This window comes from Oncorhynchus gorbuscha, linkage group LG15, assembly GCF_021184085.1.
Source record: "Oncorhynchus gorbuscha isolate QuinsamMale2020 ecotype Even-year linkage group LG15, OgorEven_v1.0, whole genome shotgun sequence".
In the NCBI taxonomy this organism is placed as follows: Eukaryota; Metazoa; Chordata; class Actinopteri; order Salmoniformes; family Salmonidae; genus Oncorhynchus; species Oncorhynchus gorbuscha.
The window spans coordinates 57,040,929-57,068,428 of record NC_060187.1 but is presented as its reverse complement, the minus strand read 5'-3'; the positions used below and the strand labels follow the sequence as shown (position 1 = coordinate 57,068,428).

The 27,500-nt window shown below is 46.3% G+C and overlaps 1 protein-coding gene across 1 annotated transcript in view; it reads left to right on the top strand.

Annotated features, from left to right (window-relative positions):
• Positions 1–27,500, top strand: part of LOC123998231 (zinc finger protein 407-like) — a 131,145-nt gene that overhangs the window by 31,347 nt on the left and 72,298 nt on the right. Inside the window, exons 2-5 of the mRNA XM_046303264.1 lie at positions 173–339; positions 13,586–13,669; positions 16,831–16,951; positions 26,115–26,293. Of these exons, the coding sequence (XP_046159220.1) occupies positions 173–339; positions 13,586–13,669; positions 16,831–16,951; positions 26,115–26,293 (551 nt within the window). The remainder of the gene's footprint in view (positions 1–172; positions 340–13,585; positions 13,670–16,830; positions 16,952–26,114; positions 26,294–27,500) is intronic.

Below are 27,500 nucleotides of genomic sequence, written 5' to 3'. Positions count from 1 at the left end.
TCCTACATCCTCCCTTCCCTACCTTAGAGACTTGGGTTTCTACCTTTTACCTCAGCTTTGTGACTAAATAACTCTCTTATTTTCCCTCCCTCCCTCCCTCCCTCCCTCCCTCCCTCCCTCCCTCCCTCCCTCCCTCCCTCCCTCCCTCCCTCCCTCCCTCCCTCCCTCGCAGGAAGTTTGAGTGTGATCTGTGCGACCGGTCGTTCAGTGAGAAGTGGGCTTTGAACAACCACATGAAGCTGCATACGGGGGACAAGCCCCATAAGTGTGCCTGGCCTGCCTGCCACTACGCCTTCCTCACCCTGTCTGCCATGAAAGACCACTACAGGACACACACGGGTGAGCTGCAACACCCGCACATGTTGTCTAATGTGCTGCACACACACACCTCATGTCACCTAGACACCCACACACACCTCGTATACACACCTGTGATTGCCTAGTGTACACACCTCATGTCACCTAGACACCCACACACACCTCGTATACACACCTGTGATTGCCTAATGTACACACCTCATGTCACCTAGACACCCACACACACCTCGTATACACACCTGTGATTGCCTAGTGTACACACCTCATGTCACCTAGACACCCACACACACCTCGTATACACACCTGTGATTGTCTAGTGTACACACCTCATGTCACCTAGACACCCACACACATCTCGTATACACACCTGTGATTGTCTAGTGTACACACCTCATGTCACCTAGACACCCACACACATCTCGTATACACACCTGTGATTGTCTAGTGTACACACCTCATGTCACCTAGACACCCACACACACCTCATGTCACCTAGACACCCACACACCTCATGTCACCTAGACACCCAGACACACCTCGTATACACACCTGTGATTGTCTAGTGTACACACCTCATGTCACCTAGACACCCACACACACCTCATGTCACCTAGACACCCACACACACCTCATGTCACCTAGACACCCACACACACCTCATGTCACCTAGACACCCACACACACCTCATGTCACCTAGACACCCACACACACCTCGTATACACACCTGTGATTGTCTAGTGTACACACCTCATGTCACCTAGACACCCACACACACCTCATATACACACCTGTGATTGTCTAGTGTACACACCTCATGTCACCTAGACACCCACACACACCTCATATACACACCTGTGATTGTCTAGTGTACACACCTTATGTCACCTAGACACCCACACACACCTCATATACACACCTGTGATTGTCTAGTGTACACACCTCATGTCACCTAGACACCCACACACACCTCATATACACACCTGTGATTGTCTAGTGTACACACCTCATGTCACCTAGACACCCACACACATCTCGTATACACACCTGTGATTGTCTAGTGTACACACCTCATGTCACCTAGACACCCACACACACCTCATGTCACCTAGACACCCACACACACCTCATATACACACCTGTGATTGTCTAGTGTACACACCTCATGTCACCTAGACACCCACACACACCTCATGTCACCTAGACACCCACACACACCTCATATACACACCTGTGATTGTCTAGTGTACACACCTCATGTCACCTAGACACCCACACACACCTCATATACACACCTGTGATTGTCTAGTGTACACACCTCATGTCACCTAGACACCCACACACACCTCATGTCACCTAGACACCTACACACACCTCATGTCACCTAGACACCCACACACACCTCATATACACACCTGTGATTGTCTAGTGTACACACCTCATGTCACCTAGACACCCACACACACCTCGTATACACACCTGTGATTGCCTAGTGTACAAACCTCATGTCACCTAGACACCCACACACACCTCGTATACACACCTGTGATTGTCTAGTGTACACACCTCATGTCACCTAGACACCCACACACACCTCGTATACACACCTGTGATTGCCTAGTGTACAAACCTCATGTCACCTAGACACCCACACACACCTCGTATACACACCTGTGATTGTCTAGTGTACACACCTCATGTCACCTAGACACCCACACACACCTCGTATACACACCTGTGATTGTCTAGTGTACACACCTCATGTCACCTAGACACCCACACACACCTCATGTCACCTAGACACCCACACACACCTCGTATACACACCTGTGATTGCCTAGTGTACACACCTCATGTCACCTAGACACCCACACACACCTCATGTCACCTAGACACCCACACACACCTCGTATACACACCTGTGATTTTCTAGTGTACACACCTCATGTCACCTAGACACCCACACACACCTCATGTCACCTAGACACCCACACACACCTCATGTCACCTAGACACCCACACACACCTCGTATACACACCTGTGATTGTCTAGTGTACACACCTTATGTCACCTAGACACCCACACACACCTCATATACACACCTGTGATTGTCTAGTGTACACACCTCATGTCACCTAGACACCCACACACACCTCATATACACACCTGTGATTGTCTAGTGTACACACCTTATGTCACCTAGACACCCACACACACCTCATATACACACCTGTGATTGCCTAGTGTACACACCTCATGTCACCTAGACACCCACACACATCTCGTATACACACCTGTGATTGTCTAGTGTACACACCTCATGTCACCTAGACACCCACACACATCTCGTATACACACCTGTGATTGTCTAGTGTACACACCTCATGTCACCTAGACACCCACACACACCTCATATACACACCTGTGATTGTCTAGTGTACACACCTCATGTCACCTAGACACCCACACACATCTCGTATACACACCTGTGATTGTCTAGTGTACACACCTCATGTCACCTAGACACCCACACACACCTCATGTCACCTAGACACCCACACACACCTCATATACACACCTGTGATTGTCTAGTGTACACACCTCATGTCACCTAGACACCCACACACACCTCATGTCACCTAGACACCCACACACACCTCATATACACACCTGTGATTGTCTAGTGTACACACCTCATGTCACCTAGACACCCACACACACCTCATATACACACCTGTGATTGTCTAGTGTACACACCTCATGTCACCTAGACACCCACACACACCTCATGTCACCTAGACACCTACACACACCTCATGTCACCTAGACACCCACACACACCTCATATACACACCTGTGATTGTCTAGTGTACACACCTCATGTCACCTAGACACCCACACACACCTCGTATACACACCTGTGATTGCCTAGTGTACAAACCTCATGTCACCTAGACACCCACACACACCTCGTATACACACCTGTGATTGTCTAGTGTACACACCTCATGTCACCTAGACACCCACACACACCTCGTATACACACCTGTGATTGCCTAGTGTACAAACCTCATGTCACCTAGACACCCACACACACCTCGTATACACACCTGTGATTGTCTAGTGTACACACCTCATGTCACCTAGACACCCACACACACCTCGTATACACACCTGTGATTGTCTAGTGTACACACCTCATGTCACCTAGACACCCACACACACCTCATGTCACCTAGACACCCACACACACCTCGTATACACACCTGTGATTGCCTAGTGTACACACCTCATGTCACCTAGACACCCACACACACCTCATGTCACCTAGACACCCACACACACCTCGTATACACACCTGTGATTTTCTAGTGTACACACCTCATGTCACCTAGACACCCACACACACCTCATGTCACCTAGACACCCACACACACCTCATGTCACCTAGACACCCACACACACCTCGTATACACACCTGTGATTGTCTAGTGTACACACCTTATGTCACCTAGACACCCACACACACCTCATATACACACCTGTGATTGTCTAGTGTACACACCTCATGTCACCTAGACACCCACACACACCTCATATACACACCTGTGATTGTCTAGTGTACACACCTTATGTCACCTAGACACCCACACACACCTCATATACACACCTGTGATTGCCTAGTGTACACACCTCATGTCACCTAGACACCCACACACATCTCGTATACACACCTGTGATTGTCTAGTGTACACACCTCATGTCACCTAGACACCCACACACATCTCGTATACACACCTGTGATTGTCTAGTGTACACACCTCATGTCACCTAGACACCCACACACACCTCATATACACACCTGTGATTGTCTAGTGTACACACCTCATGTCACCTAGACACCCACACACATCTCGTATACACACCTGTGATTGTCTAGTGTACACACCTCATGTCACCTAGACACCCACACACACCTCATGTCACCTAGACACCCACACACACCTCATATACACACCTGTGATTGTCTAGTGTACACACCTCATGTCACCTAGACACCCACACACACCTCATGTCACCTAGACACCCACACACACCTCATATACACACCTGTGATTGTCTAGTGTACACACCTCATGTCACCTAGACACCCACACACACCTCATATACACACCTGTGATTGTCTAGTGTACACACCTCATGTCACCTAGACACCCACACACACCTCATGTCACCTAGACACCTACACACACCTCATGTCACCTAGACACCCACACACACCTCATATACACACCTGTGATTGTCTAGTGTACACACCTCATGTCACCTAGACACCCACACACACCTCGTATACACACCTGTGATTGCCTAGTGTACAAACCTCATGTCACCTAGACACCCACACACACCTCGTATACACACCTGTGATTGTCTAGTGTACACACCTCATGTCACCTAGACACCCACACACACCTCGTATACACACCTGTGATTGCCTAGTGTACAAACCTCATGTCACCTAGACACCCACACACACCTCGTATACACACCTGTGATTGTCTAGTGTACACACCTCATGTCACCTAGACACCCCCACACACCTCGTATACACACCTGTGATTGTCTAGTGTACACACCTCATGTCACCTAGACACCCACACACACCTCATGTCACCTAGACACCCACACACACCTCGTATACACACCTGTGATTGCCTAGTGTACACACCTCATGTCACCTAGACACCCACACACACCTCATGTCACCTAGACACCCACACACACCTCGTATACACACCTGTGATTTTCTAGTGTACACACCTCATGTCACCTAGACACCCACACACACCTCATGTCACCTAGACACCCACACACACCTCATGTCACCTAGACACCCACACACACCTCGTATACACACCTGTGATTGTCTAGTGTACACACCTCATGTCACCTAGACACCCAGACACACCTCGTATACACACCTGTGATTGTCTAGTGTACACACCTCATGTCACCTAGACACCCACACACACCTCATGTCACCTAGACACCCACACACACCTCGTATACACACCTGTGATTGTCTAGTGTACACACCTCATGTCACCTAGACACCCAGACACACCTCGTATACACACCTGTGATTGTCTAGTGTACACACCTCATGTCACCTAGACACCCACACACACCTCATGTCACCTAGACACCCACACACACCTCGTATACACACCTGTGATTGTCTAGTGTACACACCTCATGTCACCTAGACACCCACACACACCTCATGTCACCTAGACACCCACACACACCTCATGTCACCTAGACACCCACACACACCTCGTATACACACCTGTGATTGTCTAGTGTACACACCTCATGTCACCTAGACACCCACACACACCTCGTATACACACCTGTGATTGCCTAGTGTACACACCTCATGTCACCTAGACACCCACACACACCTCGTATACACACCTGTGATTGCCTAGTGTACACACCTCATGTCACCTAGACACCCACACACACCTCATGTCACCTAGATACCCACACACACCTCATGTCACCTAGACACCCACACACACCTCGTATACACACCTGTGATTGTCTAGTGTACACACCTCATGTCACCTAGACACCCAGACACACCTCGTATACACACCTGTGATTGCCTAGTGTACACACCTCGTGTCACCTAGACACCCACACACACCTCGTATACACACCTATGATTGTCTAGTGTACAAACCTTATGTCACCTAGACACCCACACACACCTCGTATACACACCTGTGATTGTCTAGTGTACAAACCTCATGTCACCTAGACACCCACACACACCTCGTATACAACCTGTGATTGCCTAGTGTACACACCTCATGTCACCTAGACACCCACACACACCTCGTATACACACCTGTCATTGCCTAGTGTACACACCTCATGTCACCTAGACACACAAACCGATACCTTCAGTTAATGACTACATGTCCATACAGGTGAGAAACCTTCAGGATACCTACCTACAGTACAGACATGTACCGAGAGGGAGAATCCGTCAGAAATGAACAAAGTGCCTGTTTGGTGTGGCCAGACTGTTTGTCTTAGGTGTCAGTCCGTCAGTCAACCTGCTCCTTGACTCCCTTTTAAGTCGATGACAAAAGCTAGCGGGCGTCAGGGCGGCAGGCGGGGGGCCTGGTCTCGGTATGACAGACTGAGTGAGCGCCAGCAGGAGAACAGTCCATCCGTCACGCGGGCCCCTCTCACAGTGGCAAGGCGCCGCCAACATAATTAGACCTTTTTATTTTCATTTGTTTCCCTGAGAACCGCCGTTCGCCGTCAGCCGGAGCCCGACCGTCACTCTGCTCCAAGCACCTAGGTGTCACTTGCTGCGACAGGGAGGGTAGGGGAAGAGGGAGGGGGAGAGAGGAGAGAGGGAGAGAAAGAGATTGGCAGGCAGGCAGGGAGAGAGATGACTGAGAGAGACGACAGAGAGAGAGAGAGACGACAGAGAGAGAGAGACGACAGAGAGAGAGAGACGAAAGAGAGAGAGAGAGACTACAGAGAGAGAGACGACAGAGAGAGAGAGAGACGACAGAGAGAGAGAGACGACAGAGAGAGAGAGACGAAAGAGAGAGAGAGACGAAAGAGAGAGAGTGAGAGACGACAGAGAGAGAGAGAGACTGCAGAGAGAGAGAGAGAGACGACAGAGAGAGAGAGAGAGACGACAGAGAGCGAGAGAGACGACAGAGAGCGAGAGAGACGACAGAGAGAGAGAGAGAGAGAGAGAGAGAGAGAGAGAGAGACGAGAGAGACGACAGAGAGAGAGAGACGACAGAGAGAGAGAGAGAGACTACAGAGAGAGAGAGAGAGACCTACAGAGTGAGAGAGACGACAGAGAGAGTGAGAGAGACGACAGAGAGAGTGAGAGAGACGACAGAGAGAGTGAGAGAGACGACAGAGAGCGAGAGAGACGACAGAGAGCGAGAGAGACGACAGAGAGAGAGAGAGAGAGAGACGAGAGAGACGACAGAGAGAGACAGACGACAGAGAGAGTGAGAGAGACGACAGAGAGAGTGAGAGAGACGACAGAGAGAGTGAGAGAGACGACAGAGAGAGTGAGAGAGACGACAGAGAGCGAGAGAGATGACAGAGAGAGAGAGAGAGAGAGACGAGAGAGACGACAGAGAGAGAGAGAGAGAGAGAGAGAGAGACGAGAGAGACAACAGAGAGAGAGAGAGAGAGAGAGAGAGACGACAGAGAGAGAGAGACGACAGAGAGAGTGAGAGAGACGACAGAGAGAGTGAGAGAGACGACAGAGAGAGTGAGAGACTACAGAGAGAGAGACGACAGAGAGAGAGAGAGACGACAGAGAGAGAGAGACGACAGAGAGAGAGAGACGACAGAGAGAGAGAGACGAAAGAGAGAGAGTGAGAGACGACAGAGAGAGAGAGAGAGAGACTGCAGAGAGAGAGAGAGAGACGACAGAGAGAGAGAGAGAGACGACAGAGAGCGAGAGAGACGACAGAGAGCGAGAGAGACGACAGAGAGAGAGAGAGAGACGAGAGAGACGACAGAGAGAGAGAGAGAGACGACAGAGAGAGAGAGAGAGACTACAGAGAGAGAGAGACTACAGAGAGAGTGAGAGAGACGACAGAGGGAGAGTGAGAGAGACGACAGAGGGAGAGAGAGAGAGACGACAGAGGGAGAAAGAGAGAGAGACGACAGAGGGAGAAAGAGAGAGAGACGACAGAGAGAGAGAGACGACAGAGAGAGAGAGAGAGAGAGACGACAGAGAGAGAGATCACAGAGAGAGACGACCGAGAGAGGAAGAAAGAGAGAGAGACGACTGAGAGAGACTCATGGCCCTGATTAGTGACACCCAGAATGCTAACTGAATTTACAGCTCCATGATGCAACACTTCTATTAATGGGCAGACAGGGATGGGATGGGGGGGTGTGACAGAGGCAGACGTTGCCGTATCATCGCAATCCCATTCCAGCACACTGGCGAGTTGACACACTCTAAAATATGATCGGCGTGTGTGAACTGTTTGAACGTTATAAATGGTCTCCTTCACAAGGGTCAGCTGCAATACTAATAAAATAAGTAGGAAACTAAAGGTTGAACTAATCACTCCCAGGTGACATGTGGCTGTAAGTAATTGGGGAGATCTTTGTTACGTGCCTGGGTCTGGGTTGCGTGTGTAGCCTGGTGGGAAAAGGATAGATCGGACCACTGGTAGGGGGTGTTGAGGAAAGTAGCATGGGACAACGTTTGAGTGTGTGTCATCAGAGATACCCAAGATAATGTAGCGCCCAAGATAATGTAGCGCAACAATTAAGGTGTTTGAATTGTTGGCCCCTACGCTATTACGTGTAAAGCTGTTGTGCAAACAGTGTTTGAGATGTGCTACAGCACTAATCATGAAATGGAATTCTGTCTTTAAGTAGTGTATGTTACCAGTCCTGTGGCATTTGAATGTTTTCGTTGTGACGAGAGAATGAATCTCTATAGAAACGCACGTGTGCTGCTACCATTCATTTGACTGTGACTGTGGCAGAAGCAGTCATAGTGAGGGACGTCCTATTTTTCCTCTGTGTGTGAACAACTCGTGGGCCTGCAGTCATGTCTCTAACTGTATTCATTGTTCTGGGGCTGATTTGTATGTTTTCTATGGTAATCACTCCCCTCACACCCCCCAATGTCTGAGGAAGAGGTGGAGGAGGGGAGGCAGCGTCAGCCGCCAGGGTCATTTGTAACGGCTGATGAATGAGCGACTCAAATAAATAAATAAATAAATCAAACATGTCCCAACCCGCCCCAGCCTTTTCCCCCAGCTCTTCCGCAGAGGGACCGCGGCAGTGCCGTTTGCCGCGACAGGGCCACAATTGATTTCCTCATTGCCTCGGTTTTGTCGCTTAATCTGGCGATATGCTGATATATCTTCGCACTATGTCAATTAATTTCCCTGAGAAATGAGGCACAAAATGGCGAGCCACATCAATACAGCGGGCGGATTCTGTGTCGGAAAATTAAGCGGTAAAATGAATTGCCCTCCCAACCGCAACCCTGCTAAAACATAACTAATGAGGGAGGCAATTATAGCTGCATGCAGACTCCTCCGGGGTTCTTTAAAACACAGATGTAGGCATCGGGCGCCCAGACACACATATATCAAATCAAATGTTCTTCATCAAATGCTTCGTAAACAACAGGTGTAGCTTAAAAATGAGATCCGGACGGGCCCTTCCCAAAAGTGTAGAGCTGGAGAAAATGGAGAAAGGAGTAATAACACATAATAGTACACGTCATAAGAAATGCACCGTGAGTAACGCTAACTTGGCTGTATACACGGGGGCATCAGGATCGATGTGCGGGGGTACGGGGTACTATCTGCAGTACATGTAGGAATAGAGTGACTTAGGCAACAGGATGGATAATAGACAGTAGCAGTGTATGTGATTCAAAAACACACACCCACACTTCAAAGTACTTTTTAATAAGTATTGCAATAAGTGGATTTATTTTGTTAAGGGTAGAGGGAGTACCAGACGAATGAGAACAAAGAATAGTTTTGGAGTGATAAAATGACTCAAAGTTCTATAAGCCCACACGAGAGATGAACTTTAACTGTGTGTGTGTGTGTGTGTAATCTGGGGTACGTTTTGTGTGTGACCGTGCTTTTGTCTGATCTGCCGTTATGCTCCGTGTGCGTCTCCGTGAGCGAGTTGTGATTGTGTGTGTGTAGGGGCCCTGTGCTCAGTATCTTTAGCCTGCTGGAACCCCTGGTGTTGACAAGGACCCGCCACTGCCCTGTCCCCCACCAACCCCGTCCTCCCCTCGGCCCTCAGAGGGCTCACCGCCATCGAACAGCAGATGAAAAGCACACGTAATTTATCGCCAGCGTTTCCTCCTCAAGAATAATTGTGGCGACCGCGACTGGGCGCGGGAATCGATGGCTATGGATTTTTCCGTGGTGGGGTCTTGTAGCATGGGGCATAATGAGAGATGGAAGGGCGACGGGTGGAATCGGGAGGTGATGGGGGGGAGAAGGGAACGAGGGGTCTGTTTTTCTGATAGGAACTGAGGAGGAGGCAGACCTAACGCTCCCCTAACAGTCTGCTAACGTTCCCCCTAACATTTCCCCCTAACATTCCCCTAATGTTGCCCTGAACGTTTCAATGCCGACAAGGAGAAATAGAAGAAGGGCAATTTTAAAAGCCCAGGGATTTTATCATTCCAGAATGAACAAATAGGAATCCTCTTTAAGACCTATTTAAGACTGGTGGATTTCTCTTCTTAAGTGGCACTGCGTTAGAACACTCCTCACAGTCGAGTGGCTTTAAATGGGAGTAATACGAGGCTCTCTCTCTCTCTCTCTCTCTCTCTCTCTCTCTCTCTCTCTCTCTCTCTCTCTCTCTCTCTCTCTCTCAATGTTGTTATTTCTCTCTCTCACACTCACTCTCACTCTCTCTCTCTCTCTCTCTCTCTCTCTCTCTCTCTCTCTCTCTCTCTCTCTCTCTCTCTCTCTCTGTGGATTCAATAAAAGCTGTTATCCGAAGTGAAAAACACTACTTCCCCTCTGCGTGAAGTTGTCACCTCGATGCATTAGCAATGCACAGCGAGAGTTCAAACTTTGGGATTGAGATGAGCAGTTGCGTGACAGTGATAGTGTGTGCGTGCTTGTGCTCCTGTGTGCATGGGTTCACGCACATGCTGCATGTGTCTGTGTGTGTCTGTCTGCGTGTGCATGCATACCTGTGTGTGTGTGTGTGTGTGTGTGTGTGTGTGTGTGTGTGTGTGTGTGTGTGTGTGTGTGTGTGTGTGTGTGTGTGTGTGTGTGTGTGTGTGTGTGTGTGTGTGTGTGTGTGTGTGTGTGTGTGTGTGTGTGTGTGTGTGTGTCTGTGTGTTGGTGTCTGTGTGTGTGCGTGCTACTGTACCCACATTAAAAATGTATATTTTTTGGACACTACAGTGTGTAGTATAGTATTCTACAGTGTATAGTTTACGACAGAACTCTATAGTAAGTACTGTGATGGGATGTTTGCTATCAACAACAAGGCAACTCCTATGACTAATTGGGAATGGGACGCAAGCGTAGGATTGATCACCCTGTCGCTGGCCGCCTTTGAGGAGGGTGTATAGTGTGAAAGGCCGAAACACCCTAGGAACCAAAGGTACACTACTGACGATGCGCTCCCCAAATTTCACCACGCTCACTGTTCATTAACTCTTGGAAGTGCTTGCACAAAGGATAGTAACATCTCATCCTGTGTTCTTGGAATCTGTAGTATTCCTCAGCAAACTGTAGTATTTGTCTTTCATGTGGGCAGCTACAGCATGTGCCTTGTGTCCTGGAGGCAGGCAGGCCAGAGCTCTGCCGTCTAATCAGAGCCGTTTCCTGCTGAGGCGAGCTGGTGTAATTAGCAATGGGCAGCAACAGGTTAGCGCTGAGGCACAGCACCATACTAAGCCTCTGTCATATAATCGCTGTTATTAACACCTGTAGGTCGATGTCCTTAGATCACAATGTCTACTTAGCTAAAGAATATGGGATGTTTTGTCACGTACACCGGATAGGTGCAGCCGTAGTAGTACGGCGACCCTGGAGCAAATTGGAGGTTAAGTGCCTTGCTCGTGGACACATCGACAGCTTTTTCACCTTGACGGCTCGGGTATTTGAACGAGCGAGCGTTTGGCTACCGGCCCAACGCTCTAACCGCTAGGCTACCTGTCGCCCAACAGAAGGAATTGTTTTAAGATGTAAAATGTATCATTTAGCCATTTCATTTAGAATTTGAGGTACAATTGTAGGTACAAGAAAAAAAAGATATACAAAAATGATTTGTTAAAACGTTGAATTTGGAATTTACTGCTAAAGCCCATAGAAACACATTGAATAATACATTTATTAGTACATGGCAAAACAGAGGGTCCAAAAATGTATCATAAGGAATAAGGTTTTGAAGTGTCTGTCCTGTATCTGAGAGATATAAGATGTTTGGTCACGTTATTAGTGGCACATTTGACCCCCTATGCGCTTTTTGCCATTTCTACAGCCCGATACTGGGTTACCTTCAGATGACTCTCCTGAAGCTTGTGTGCAGAACAACCAACACCTTCAAAAGGAAAGTCTCCACTTTTGATATTCGTGGCATATTAATTCTCACGGTTCGGTCTGGACGGTCGGTTTTGTGAGAAGACCTCTTTGAAATGAGGACGTCTGCGACAGGGGGTTCAGACAACTGCCATAAAGCTTGTTGATGTCGTAGAGCCAAACAACCAACACTGTTATAAACATCCGTTATACTGGGTATAGACCATCACCTGGGTCCTGTTCAATAGAGAGGAAACATTTTGAAATATAAAAAGGGGGGGGTTACATTCTGAACTGGACGACATGTTTTGTCGTCCAGTTGCCAAACGTTTTGCATGTCGCGCAAATAAATACTAATACTGATGATCCAGTGTCCTCAGAGTCATGTTTGTGTTGCAATCAGCCTGCCTTACACCGCCCCATCCTCCCCCTGCTGTGTCTGTGTTGAGAGACAGAGCGCGTGAGCCATCAGGCTGTTAATGACAGTGCCAGATGCAGGGGAAGAGGGAGAGAGAGGAAGCACACTTGCGCAGTAAAAAACCCACTGGAGTGATCAGCTCAGCCCCATCTGGAAGGCATAGGCCAGAAATGAAGTTGTACAAAACCATCCCATTGATAATAAAGCTAATTTTTATGGCTCTGACAAGTATGTAATTATGTTCAGCGGTGCTTTTCAGATTTTATCACAGTCAATAAACCACACTGGCAATTTCCGTCCCATTTGACATATTTACACGGATACATTTGATTGGAGGAATTAGTTAACTGTGAGAGCCTTGATGGATATACACTAGTGATCTGTGACTTTTCCCTCCGCTTTCATCTGTTAATGAACACCCCCCCCTCCCTCTCTCTCCCTCTCCCCTCTATCTCTCTCTCTCTCTCCCCTCTCTCTCTCTCTCTCTCTCTCTCTCTCTCTCTCTCTCTCTCTCTCTCTCTCTCTCTCTCTCTTTCTCTCTCTCTCTCTCTCTCTCTCTCTCTCTCTCTCTCTCTCTCTCTCTCTCTCTCTCTCTCTCTCTCTCTCTCTCTCTCTCTCTCTCTCTCTCTCTCTCTCTCTCTCTCTCTCTCTCTCTCTCTCTCTCTCTGTGTCGATGATGTTGTCCCTACTCCTTCTTCCTCTGTTGACTCTGTAATGTTCTCTGATCCCCTTATTCCCGCCCCCTACAGGAGAGAAGTCCTTCCTGTGTGATCTCTGTGGTTTTGCGGGTGGCACGCGACACGCCCTCACCAAACATCGCCGCCAACACACTGGTAAGCCGCACGACCCTAGAGCTGCACACATCTAGCGTCTGACGCACACACACACACACACACACACACACACACACACACACACACACACACACACACACACACACACACACACACACACACACACACACACACACACACACACACACACACACACACACACACACACACACGGTCATCATTGCTGCTACTATTTATTATTATTCATCTAAGCTGCTCAACCATGTCACTATTATTTCTGACACACACACACACACACACACACACACACACACACACACACACACACACACACACACACACACACACACACACACACACACACACACACACACACACACACACACACACACACACACACACACACACACACACACACACACACACACACACAGTCTGACATGTTTGCTGTCAGTGATAGACATGTGTAGCAGTATGGATGACTGAATCTGAGATTTTTAATTTAGGTTATCATTTCACCATGTCATTCTATCGCTTAGGAAAATTGTGTTTTTTAGATAGGCCGTCAATAACAAGTGCTTTTTGGATATTGGGAAAGTGAAACAAATCCTGTTAACCGTTCGCCTGGCAGGCGCCCAAGGATCAAGCGCCCCGTTATAAATATTCATTTAGATATTCATATTTTTTATTTTATTTTTGCTGTCGCATTTTGACAGTCATTTACATTTACCCAATGCTCTTACTTTTTGTCCTCTCTTGTCCCCTGTTGTCAAGTGTCAATTCCAATAAATACACCTCGCCAATCTATTGTCGGACACACTGTCTGAACTACAGGTGTAATCAGTGAGTGTGTCTCTCTTTTTCAGGTCAGACTTGGGTTCAAATACGATTTGAAGTCCTTGAAATGCTTTAGATGACTGAGTCTCAACTGTTTTTGCCTCGGGACCCAAATATCTGCACGGCAGAAAATAATCGTCAAAATACGATCTGTAAAAATGTTTTTTTTTTAAATGGTATGTTGTTAGTGAACGTAGCAAATAAATGACAAGGGAACAACATTCCCCGTTCTTTCATTGACAATAATAACAATTCTCCCATATTCTTGATGAAGAATGTTAATAAATTCACTAGTTTGAGAGCACAAAATCAACCACAAAGTAACGCTGCTAATGTTGAAAATACTGTGATTGAAGAAAAAATAAAAAGTTGCTCAGACACCCGTGACCCATTGACAATCGCTGCTTTAGGTGGCCTTGATTGAGCTTCCCTGGCACAATTGAATCATTGGAATAGTCACAAAATTGCAAACCCCGTTAACCAGGCAGGATCAAGCAAATTCTCAAAAGTATTTGAAAGATTTCAACCACTTTCCTACTAGCACTGACTTTGCTTCATAACTATTTTGTTAAGGGGCTATGACTGTGATATGTTGTGGTCTCATCTAGCTACAGTGGGGCGAAAAAGTATTTAGTCAGCCACCAATTGTGCAAGTTCTCCCACTTAAAAAGATGAGAGAGGCCTGTAATTTTCATCATACACTTCAACTATGACAGACAAAATAAAGAGAAAAAAATCCAGAAAATCACGTTGTAGGATTGTTTATGAATTTATTTGCAAATACTTTGTTATATACCCTTTGTTGGCAATGACAGAGGTCAAACGTTTTCTATAACTCTTCACAAGGTTTTCACACACTGTTGCTGGTATTTTGGCCCATTCCTCTATGCAGATCTCCTCTAGAGCAGTGATGTTTTGGGGCTGTTGCTGGGCAACACGGACTTTCAACTCCCTCCAAAGATGTTCTATGGGTTTGAGATGTGGAGACTGGCTAGGCCACTCCAGGACCTTGAAATGCTTCTTACGAAGCCACTCCTTCATTGCCCGGGCAGTGTGTTTGGGATCATTGTCATGCTGAAAGACCCAGACACGTTTCATCTTCAATGCCCTTGCTGATGGAATCTCACGATACATGGCCCCATTCATTCTTTCCTTTACACGGATCAGTCGTCCTGTTCCCTTGCAGAAAAACAGCCCCAAAGCATGATGTTTCCACCCCCATGCTTCACAGTAGGTATGGTGTTCTTTGGATGCAACTCAGCATTCTTTGTCCTCCAAACACGACGAGTTGAGTTTTTACCAAAAAGTTATATTTTGGTTTCATCTGACCATATGACATTCTCCCAATCTTCTTCTGGATCATCCAAATGCTCTCTAGCAAACTTCAGATGGGCATGGACATGTACTGGCTTAAGCAGGGGGACACGTCTGGCACTGCTGGATGTGAGTCCCTGGCGGCGTAGTGTGTTACTGATGGTAGGCTTTGTTACTTTGGTCCCAGCTCTCTGCAGGTCATTGACTAGGATTTTTGCTCACCGTTCTTGTGATCATTTTGACCCCACGGGGTGAGATCTTGCGTGGAGCCCCAGATCAAGGGAGATTATTAGTGGTCTTGAATGTCTTCCATTTCCTAATAATTGCTCCCACAGTTGATTTCTTCAAACCAAGCTGCTTACCTATTTCAGATTCAGTCTTCCCAGCCTGGTGCAGGTCTACAATTTTGTTTCTGGTGTCCTTTGACAGCTCTTTGGTCTTGGCCGTAGTGGAGTTTGGAGTGTGACTGTTTGAGGTTGTGGACAGGTGTCTTTTATACTGATAACAAGTTCAAACAGGTGCCATTAATACAGGTAACGAGTGGAGGACAGAGGAGCCTCTTAAAGAAGAAGTTACAGGTCTGTGAGAGCCAGAAATCTTGCTTGTTTGTAGGTGACCAAATACTTATTTTCCACCATCATTTGCAAATAAATTCATAAAAAATCCTACAATGTGATTTTCTGGATTTTTTTCTCATTTTGTCTGTCACATAGTTGATGTGTACCTATGATGAAAATTACAGGCCTCTCTCATTTTGTCTGTCACATAGTTGATGTGTACCTATGATGAAAATTACAGGCCTCTCTCATCTTTTTAAGTGGGAGAACTTGCACAATTGGTGGCTGACTAAATACTTTTTTTGCCACACTGTATGTTAAGATGAATGGGCTTATGTACGTAAATGATTCATATGTCAAATGTAAATGTCTGTGTTAGAGTGAACTTCTGCTTGAGATGGACAGTCATTCTGTATCTCTCTCTGTCCGTCTGTCCGTCTTTCTATCCACCCGTCCTCATCTTCTCTGTCTGTCTCTCTGTCCGTCCCCCAGGAGAACGGCCTTTCAAGTGTCAGCTGTGCGGCTTCGCCTCCACCACCCAGTCCCACTTGACCCGCCACAAGCGGGTGCACACAGGGGAGAAGCCCTACCGATGCCCCTGGTGCGACTACAGGTACCGGCTCATTGGGCTCGCCCACGCATGGATGGATAGATGGCAGGGGTTGATGGCAGGGGTTGATGGGCAGGAGGACTGGGGGTTTAATCACACCAGAATGCGCACACATACACACACACACACACAGGTCGGATCTCCCACAGGCTTCATCATCTCATCTCATCACTCTGCAATCATCAGCAGGCTACAGCAGCCAGCCACGGGCAGGTCTCTGTCATTAAAACACCATCACAGACCATCAGTAATTACACAGGAAATTGTCGGTGAAATTGGAAAAACTTTTGGCCACGTTGCACTTCTCCATCTCGCTTCTCTTCCTCTTCATCCTCTTCCTCCCCCTCTCAGGTGTGGTAGAAGTGTGAAAGGAATGTTCCTGGCATTGGTTTTAGAGAAACCAAAATGACATGCACAGGCTGTTTGCCTTGGTTTGCTCTATAAGGATCTGTACGGCTGTTTGCTGTGGTTTGCTCTATAAGGATCTGTACGGCCGTGTGCTGTGGTTTGCTCTATAAGAATATGTCAGGCTGTTGGCTGTGGTTTGCTCTATAAGGATCTGTACGGCTGTTTGCTGTGGTTTGCTCTATAAGGATCTGTACGGCTGTTTGTTGTGGTTTGCTCTATAAGGATCTGTAAGGCTGTTTGTTGTGGTTTGCTCTATAAGGATATGTACGGCTGTTTGTTGTGGTTTGCTCTATAAGGATCTGTACGGCTGTTTTTTGTGGTTTGCTCTATAAGGATCTGTACAGCTGTTTGTTGTGGTTTGCTCTATAAGGATCTGTAAGGCTGTTTGTTGTGGTTTGCTCTATAAGGATCTGTACGGCTGTTTGTTGTGGTTTGCTCTATAATGATATGTAAGGCTGTTTGCTGTGGTTTGCTCTATAAGGATATGTAAGGCTGTTTGTTGTGGTTTGCTCTATAAGGATTTGTATGGCTGTTTGTTGTGGTTTGCTCTATAAGGATCTGTATGGCTGTTTGTTGTGGTTTGCTCTATAAGGATATGTAAGGCTGTTTGTTGTGGTTTGCTCTATAAGGATCTGTACGGCTGTTTGTTGTGGTTTGCTCTATAAGGATCTGTAAGGCTGTTTGTTGTGGTTTGCTCTATAAGGATATGTACGGCTGTTTGTTGTGGTTTGCTCTATAAGGATCTGTACGGCTGTTTGTTGTGGTTTGCTCTATAAGGATCTGTAAGGCTGTTTGTTGTGGTTTGCTCTATAAGGATCTGTAAGGCTGTTTGTTTTGTTTTGCTCTATTAGGATCTGTACGGCTGTTTGTTGTGGTTTGCTCTATAATGATATGTAAGGCTGTTTGCTGTGGTTTGCTCTATAAGGATATGTAAGGCTGTTTGTTGTGGTTTGCTCTATAAGGATTTGTATGGCTGTTTGTTGTGGTTTGCTCTATAAGGATCTGTATGGCTGTTTGTTGTGGTTTGCTCTATAAGGATATGTAAGGCTGTTTGTTGTGGTTTGCTCTATAAGGATATGTAAGGCTGTTTGTTGTGGTTTGCTCTATAAGGATCTGTAAGGCTGTTTGTTGTGGTTTGCTCTATAAGGATCTGTATGGCTGTTTGTTGTGGTTTGCTCTATAAGGATCTGTACGGCTGTTTGTTGTGGTTTGCTCTATAATGATCTGTACGGCTGTTTGTTGTGGTTTGCTCTATAAGGATCTGTACGGCTGTTTGTTGTGGTTTGCTCTATAATGACCTGTACGGCTGTTTGCTGTGGTTTGCTCTATAAGGATCTGTAAGGCTGTTTGCTGTGGTTTGCTCTATAATGATCTGTACGGCTGTTTGCTGTGGTTTGCTTTATAAGGATCTGTAAGGCTGTTTGCTGTGGTTTGCTCTATAATGATCTGTACGGCTGTTTGCTGTGGTTTGCTCCATAATGATCTGTACGGCTGTTTGCTGTGGTTTGCTCTATAATGATCTGTACGGCTGTTTGCTGTGGTTTGCTCTATAATGATCTGTACGGCTGTTTGCTGTGGTTTGCTCCATAATGATCTGTACGGCTGTTTGTTGTGGTTTGCTCTATAATGATCTGTACGGCTGTTTGCTGTGGTTTGCTCTATAATGATCTGTACGGCTGTTTGCTGTGGTTTGCTCTATAATGATCTGTACGGCTGTTTGCTGTGGTTTGCTCTATAATGATCTGTACGGCTGTTTGTTGTGGTTTGCTCTATAATGATCTGTACGGCTGTTTGCTGTGGTTTGCTCTATAATGATCTGTACGGCTGTTTGTTGTGGTTTGCTCTATAAGGATCTGTACGGCTGTTTGCTGTGGTTTGCTCTATAATGATTTGTACGGCTGTTTGTTGTGGTTTGCTCTATAAGGATCTGTACGGCTGTTTGTTGTGGTTTGCTCTATAATGATCTGTACGGCTGTTTGCTGTGGTTTGCTCTATAATGATCTGTACGGCTGTTTGTTGTGGTTTGCTCTATAAGGATCTGTACGGCTGTTTGTTGTGGTTTGCTCTATAATGATCTGTATGGCTGTTTGTTGTGGTTTGCTCTATAATGATCTGTACGGCTGTTTGCTGTGGTTTGCTCTATAATGATCTGTACGGCTGTTTGTTGTGGTTTGCTCTATAAGGATCTGTACGGCTGTTTGCTGTGGTTTGCTCTATAATGATCTGTACGGCTGTTTGTTGTGGTTTGCTCTATAAGGATCTGTACGGCTGTTTGTTGTGGTTTGCTCTATAATGATCTGTACGGCTGTTTGCTGTGGTTTGCTCTATAATGATCTGTACGGCTGTTTGTTGTGGTTTGCTCTATAAGGATCTGTACTGCTGTTTGTTGTGGTTTGCTCTATAATGATCTGTACGGCTGTTTGCTGTGGTTTGCTCTATAATGATCTGTACGGCTGTTTGTTGTGGTTTGCTCTATAATGATCTGTACGGCTGTTTGTTGTGGTTTGCTCTATAATGATCTGTACGGCTGTTTGTTGTGGTTTGCTCTATAAGGATCTGTACGGCTGTTTGTTGTGGTTTGCTCTATAATGATCTGTACGGCTGTTTGCTGTGGTTTGCTCTATAATGATCTGTACGGCTGTTTGTTGTGGTTTGCTCTATAATGATCTGTACGGCTGTTTGCTGTGGTTTGCTCTATAATGATCTGTACGGCTGTTTGCTGTGGTTCGCTCTATAATGATCTGTACAGCTGTTTGAATTGGAATGAACTCTTCAGATACTTGTCTGCAAAACAGAAGAAAAACTCAAATAAAACTGAGATGTTCCAATCTAGGTTCATATCTTTAAGAACATCAGAGGGAGAAATACCCCCCCCCCCACCCAAAAGCTCCATATTCCTAAACATTAATGGGACCACAATACCAATTGCCATTCTTTGTTGTTTACCGTAGCTTAGAAACACTTTGGTTACAAGTTACTCCACCATGGTGAAGCTTGTCTTCTTCAGAAAGGCAATGGTTTAGCATGTTAGGTCTTGTATCATATTTCACTTATTCATACCTATTTTTGCACTCAATTCATATTCTATTTATCAAGGAAGAGTAGTATTTGACGTTTAAAAGCACTGTGGGGAGGCGACAGAGGGAACCAGATCAACTGCTCCTCTAGCTGATACCAAATGATTGTTACAGATTGTGGCAAATGAAACAGCAAATTAGAAGACCAATTAACATTTTTGGTTTGGCCCCCGGGGGTACGGATGGCAGAGGGAGGGGCTGGAGAGGGTAGCAGCTCGCAACCCCTGCTGGGCTCCTAATGTGTGTAGGAGGAATTGAACACGGGCACCAGGCAGTCACGAGGGCCCTAACTCTGTGCTCCGCTCTTCCACCCTGAATACATTTGTAAACCTCCAATGGCTCAACTGCTCAATGACTTTACACAAATAAGGGTGCGCTAGTCAAGGCACTGTCAACATTCGACCGTGAACAGGATATCTCATGATATATAGAATTTGATATACCATTATAACGCTTACTTGTTTTGTTACTTGTAATTATATTATATTTATCATTATATTTGAATATATTTACTATACTGAACAAAAATATAAACAATTTCATTTTTTTTTACTGAGTGACAGTTCATAAAAGGAAATCCGTCATTTGAAATAAATTCATTAGGCCCTAACCTATGGATTTTAGATGACTAGGCAGGGGTGCAGCGATGGGTGGGCCTCGGAGGGCATAGGCCCACCCACTTGGGAGCCAGGCCCGCCAACTGGGGAGCCAAGCCCAGCCAATCAGAATGAGTTTTTCCCCCAAAAAGGCCTTTATTACAGACATAAATATTCTTCAGTTTCATCAGCTGTCCGGGTAGCTTGTCTCAGATGATCCTGAAGGTGAAGAAGCCGGATGTGTAGATCCTGGGCTGGGCTACACGTGGTCTGCGGTTGTGAGGCCGGTTGGATGTACTGCCAATTTCTCTAAAACGAAGTAGAGAAATTAACATTCAATTATCTGGCAATAGCTCTTGTGGTGGACATTCCTGCAAAGCATGCCAACTGCACACTCCCTCAAAACTTGAGACATCTGTTGCACTGTGTTGTGTGAGAAAACTGCACAGAGGGTGCCTTTTATTGTCCCCAGCACTAGGTGCTGGGGACTAACCCTAACCCTAACCCTGTGTAATAATAATGCTGGTCAATCAGCTTCTTGATATGACACACCTGTCAGGAGAAAGGAGAAATGCTCCCTAAGAGGGATGTAAAGAAATTTGTGCACAACATTTGAGAGAAATACGCTTTTTGTGTGCACTTTTATTTCAGCTCATGAAACATGGGACCAACACTTTACACACTGTGTTTATATTTTCGTTCAGTGTATATTGTGTATCTCATATTGGTATAAAATAGTAGATGTGTCGCTGACACCTATGAAATCCTCCAATGCAACTTCTTTACCTTATCCTCAAATGAATGTACAATGTACATTTGAATTGTATTATTGACAGTTCAAACAATTATGGTTGGAAGATGCAGGTCATTACTGTCAGATATTATCAATAGTCATATTTCCAAGGGATAACTGGCATATACGTTCTCAAAGGCTATTTTACAATGATATACCTGTTTTTGCAGTCCAAACCTCATACCACACCACATTATGACTATTGTTCTCCATGAAGAGACACTCATTACAGCATCATGACTGCCATAATTGATATCCTCCTTTTAATACATTTCTATCAGCATCTTCTGTATGTATATTCTCAATCTGCCTGCCTGTGAAAATTGCTACTTTGAGCTAATTCGAGGTAGCGTTAACTTTGAGGACCGCCACACGGCTGGCGGTGGATGTCGCGAGGCCGGTGACCCTGTGAAGTGTTGGGAGAGGCGGAGAGCAAGGTGTCTCTTTGCCGTCGCAGATACCGGCCTCCATCCTTAAAACACAAAGACGCACATTTAAATCCGCCGCTAACAAACAGCCTCAATTACTAGCCTCATTACCAATGCAGTCGTCGAAGGAGGAAAATATGGAAATGTATTAGAACATTTTTAAAAAGACGCAACGAATCGCGACGATATCTAGGCAGTGGGGTTGATTCCCATGTCGAGTCGCTGTGCTCACCGACGTGGAGAATGTTGAAACGCGGCTGTTGGACTAATTAATATTGGTTATCGTAGGAGGACTGTGTGGGCCTTTCTCTTAGCCTGACACCTGCTGACTCCTAAACGCACATTATGCTGTTTTAATATGACAGTTATGCCATTACCATATCTGAGAGATAGAAGCGCTCCCCCGGGATCCCACCCTCACACTGTTCTTTAGAACCTTTTCATATCGGACTCTGAATGGATGTATTTATTCCACTGGCCTGGAATAAGAAATCAGTTAATTTGTCTTGAATATAAATTATTTACTTTTTTTTTTTTTACTTAAAAAAAAAAAAGATTTATGATTAATCTTATTCTTTTCCTGACTGTGACAGAGGACTTCTGTGTCTGAAAGAAAGTTTTGAAATAACTTTTAAGTGGTCGAGGAAAATTCTAAATGAAATTTTTGTCGGATAGTTACTTGTTGGATGGTATTTATTGCTACTGTTTGTGTGCTTTACTCATGTTAGGCTAGCTGATACACCATGATTTTTAAAGTTATTGAAAATGTTATTTGCTTTATTTGTGATATTGATATGATTAGGCTTAGGCCTTCTTATTATGAGCAAATACCAGTTGCGGAGTCTTGGTCTGTAAAAATGAGGAGGCCCATCCTGTAAAAATGAGGAGGCCCATCCTGTAAAAATGAGGAGGCCCATCCTGTAAAAATGAGGAGGCCCATCCTGTAAAAATGAGGAGGCCCATCCTGTAAAAATGAGGAGGCCCATCCTGTAAAAATGAGGAGGCCCATCCTGTAAAAATGAGGAGGCCCATCCTGTATGGGCTTTAGCATTAGGGGAGGGAAGTTACATCCCTGTGTGCAATCCTTATCCACTTACCCAGGGTCTTAATGGAGCTGTTACCGTACTGAGTACAGACAGACATGTCGACAGCTAAAGACATGGTGAAAAAGAGCTGTCCCATTCCTGGAACTCTAAGGAGAACACCTCACATTTTACCCTACCCAACGCAAATCGCTTCATGGAGGGACATTTTCACCTTTCACCAGCAGGTGCTCTGATGTGTTTATGTGTGAAACGCAAAAAGGGGCGGGTCCTCTGCATAGTTTTGAGGACATATTAAGTCCTGTAAAGGAAATGGAGCCAGGACAGGACTACTAAGGCCCTTGATGGAGAGAGGTGTCTTGGGGGGAGGTGGAAAACAAATTTCTATCGTTGCTTGGCGTGAGCTATGGTACCGTGAAGCTTTATTGTCCCAGCCGAGGTGATAAGGGAGAGTAATTGCATATTATACTGTCCGAGAATGTCAGCCCGAGACCAAGCACGAGTGCCTCATCCATCACGCATGATGCTGTGTGTGCACGTGCGTGTGAAAGTGCCGCAGCTCCTGCACGTGCTTACATGATGTGGTGGGCGTTGGATCTATTGGTGGGGGTTATGTATGTTGGTGTGTGCGAGGGCTGTATGTGAGCATGTATTTGAACATGTGTGTGTGTCCTCAGCCCCAGTCCAGGCCTGTGTACATAGTGTCCTAGGGCAGGTTTAGATCGGGCCTGAGACCAGTTTAAGCAGCATAATCAGGGGGACTCTGACTCCCTGAGCTGATGACATTACAGCCAGCACCCAGCATTACCTTACTGCATGATTACTGCCTGCAGCCCCACAGCCCTGCATTTCTACACCACGTCAATACGACACACCTACAACGCTACACTGGTCCTGTATGGCTCAGCTGGTGCTAGTAACACCAAGTCGTAAGTTCAATTCCCACATAGATTGTACACATAGTTAAAAATGTAGGTATTTACTGCACTGTAAGTCACTTAGAATACATTTCTAAGTGGTGTAAAATACCAGTACACTACTACACCGCTTTACCTCGCTACACTACTATACCACTTTACCTCGCTACGGTACTATACCACTTTACCTCGCTACGCTACTACACCACTTAACCTCGCTACGGTACTATACCACTTTACCTCGCTACGGTACTATACCACTTTACCTCGCTACGGTACTATACCACTTTACCTCGCTACGCTACTACACCACTTAACCTCGCTACGCTACTATACCACTTTACCTCGCTACGCTACTACACCACTTTACCTCGCTACAGTACTACACCGCTTTACCTCGCTACACTACTATACCACTTTACCTCGCTACACTACTATACCACTTTACCTCGCTACGCTACTACACCACTTTACCTCGCTACGGTACTACACCGCTTTACCTCGCTACGCTACTACACCACTTTACCTCGCTACGCTACTACACCACTTTACCTCGCTACGGTACTACACCGCTTTACCTCGCTACACTACTATACCACTTTACCTCGCTACGCTACTACACCACTTTACCTCGCTACGGTACTACACCGCTTTACCTCGCTACGCTACTACACCACTTTACCTCACTACGGTACTACACCGCTTTACCTCGCTACACTACTATACCACTTTACCTCGCTACGGTACTATACCACTTTACCTCGCTACGCTACTACACCACTTTACCTCTCTACGGTACTATACCACTTTACCTCGCTACGCTACTACACCGCTTTACCTCGCTACGGTACTATACCACTTTACCTCGCTACGGTACTATACCACTTTACCTCGCTATGGTACTATACCACTTTACCTCGCTACGGTACTATACCACTTTACCTCGCTACGCTACTACACCACTTTACCTCGCTACGGTACTATACCACTTTACCTCGCTACACTACTACACCACTTTACCTCGCTACACTACTACACCACTTTACCTCGCTACGGTACTATACCACTTTACCTCGCTACGCTACTATACCACTTTACCTCGCTACGCTACTACACAGCTTTACCTCGCTACACTACTACACCACTTAACCTCGCTACACTACTACACCACTTTATCTCACTACACCACTACACCTACTGTAGCACAGCCACAGGAGACACATGGGCATCATCCACAGGCATTGGCTTTGAGAGGGGTAGTATTTTCTGTTACTTTTAGTTGAGCGCCATTTAAAAAAACCTCAGCCCACAGAATCACATCTAGTAGCAGGCCAGTGGATACGAGATTTGGTTCAGGGTTCCCGAGGTTACAAACACAGTAGACCTCATCAAAATATGTTATAAAAATGTTGTTTTTAAACTTTCATCCTGTTGCAGGAGTGTCATACCCACATAGTGAAATGTCTGTAACATGCAAGAGGAACCAAGGGCTGTGTGGAAACAAGTGTGCATCCACAGCGTGTAAATGTATCTCACAAATTGTAGAACTGTCTATCATTGTTTACCACTTTGCTTATCCCACCCCCAGTTTTTGATTGTGTGTGTGTTGCATCGTCACAGGAGGCTTTAAGAGTCTCTCCAAAAAGGTATACTCCTAAAACATGCTCCCTCAGCCCCACCACTAAATTGTTTGAGTTCAATCCACTTGATTCATTTGGTTAGTGTCATTAGAACAAAACCAAACTGTCAGTACAGGAAACCCTCCAAGGGGAGCGTCTATTGTTTGGGGATTTTCTTCTTCTCCTTCCTGACTTATTTTTTTTTAAACTCTTCGTTTCATCTTTTTATCTTCTAATTGAAGGAATGATTTCTTCTTTAATCACTATCTGTTCATCTCCCAACAGATCCAACTGTGCGGAGAACATCCGAAAGCACATCCTGCACACGGGGAAACACGAGGGAGTGAAGATGTACAACTGCCCCAAGTGTGACTACGGCACCAACGGCCCCATGGACTTCAGGAACCATCTGAAGGAGCATCACCCCGACATCGAGAACCCTGACCTGGCCTACCTGCACGCAGGTAGGAGTACCCCTATCTACACGCACACACGGGTGAACTCGCATAGACAGTCAAGCGAGTGAACATACAAACAAACACACACTGATCTTCACTCTGACACTCTCCTCTGGGTAACAGCTCCTCTGACACCTCGCTCGCTCTCTCCCCCTCTCTCTCTCTCTCCTGCTCCTTCCCTCCACCTCCTCCTTCTCTTCTTCCCCCTCCTCCTTCCCTCCACCTTCTCCTCTACCCCTTCCCCCTCATCCTCTTCCTCCTTTTTCTCATCCTCCTCATTCCCTCCTCTACCCCCCCCTCCTCCTCCTCCTCCTCTATTGGATCTATCCTTTATATTGAGTGTTCTCACTGTGTCCTTGAAGGCCCCATATCCAATCTAGAGAGTGAATGTCCTTCTCTGGAAACCGAAAGGACACCTTTTATCCCATTATCCCTATGACCTGGTGCCCTCTGGATAGTAAAGCATGTGGTAGCTAGCCACTCCAGTCCAAGTCTGCGTCCCAAATGGTGCCCTGTTCCCTATTTCCTGCACTCCTTTTGAACAGGGACCATAGGGCTCTGGAAAAAAGCAGTGCCCAGGACACAGACCAGGACAGACGTTGGCCAGGAGAGGATACCATTACTAGGGTGGGGAGACATGACCATAGAGCATGGAGAAGGAAACACTGTTGCTTTAGTTCTTTCGTTTCTATGGAGACAGGATGGGTCTGTGTTTTGTCTCTGCGTGCTGAATCTGCTGACTGTTCACCGGCCTTCCTTTGCCTTCCACAGAGTTAGGGTTGGCAAAAAAACCTGCTTCTTATTCCCTTACACTCTGGCTCACCCCCCCTAGACACCCTTACACCCCCCCCCCGCACACACACACACACTACCCCACACCCACATACCCCCTCCCCTCACACCTACAGAAGGTTGAAAGAAGGCATGTTTGTGTTTAAAGTGCTCTTGTGGGGCTCTCTGAAAAAGGGAAGCAATGTTTTATCCGAGTCGACAGAACGAGACCAAAAGAAAGGAGAGCGAGGGGGGAGAAAAAAAAAGATGAAGAAGGTAGATGTTGAATTAACCTGCTTGTGATTGCTCTCTGTCAGGATGGCACTGGGGCTGGCAGGGAGAGGCAAATCGTCTGTGTTGGCCCTTCCTGCCGTTTTCCCTTTGAAAGACACAGATCAAACACAGGCTCTCTCTCTCCTCTCCTCTCTTTCTCCTCCGTAGC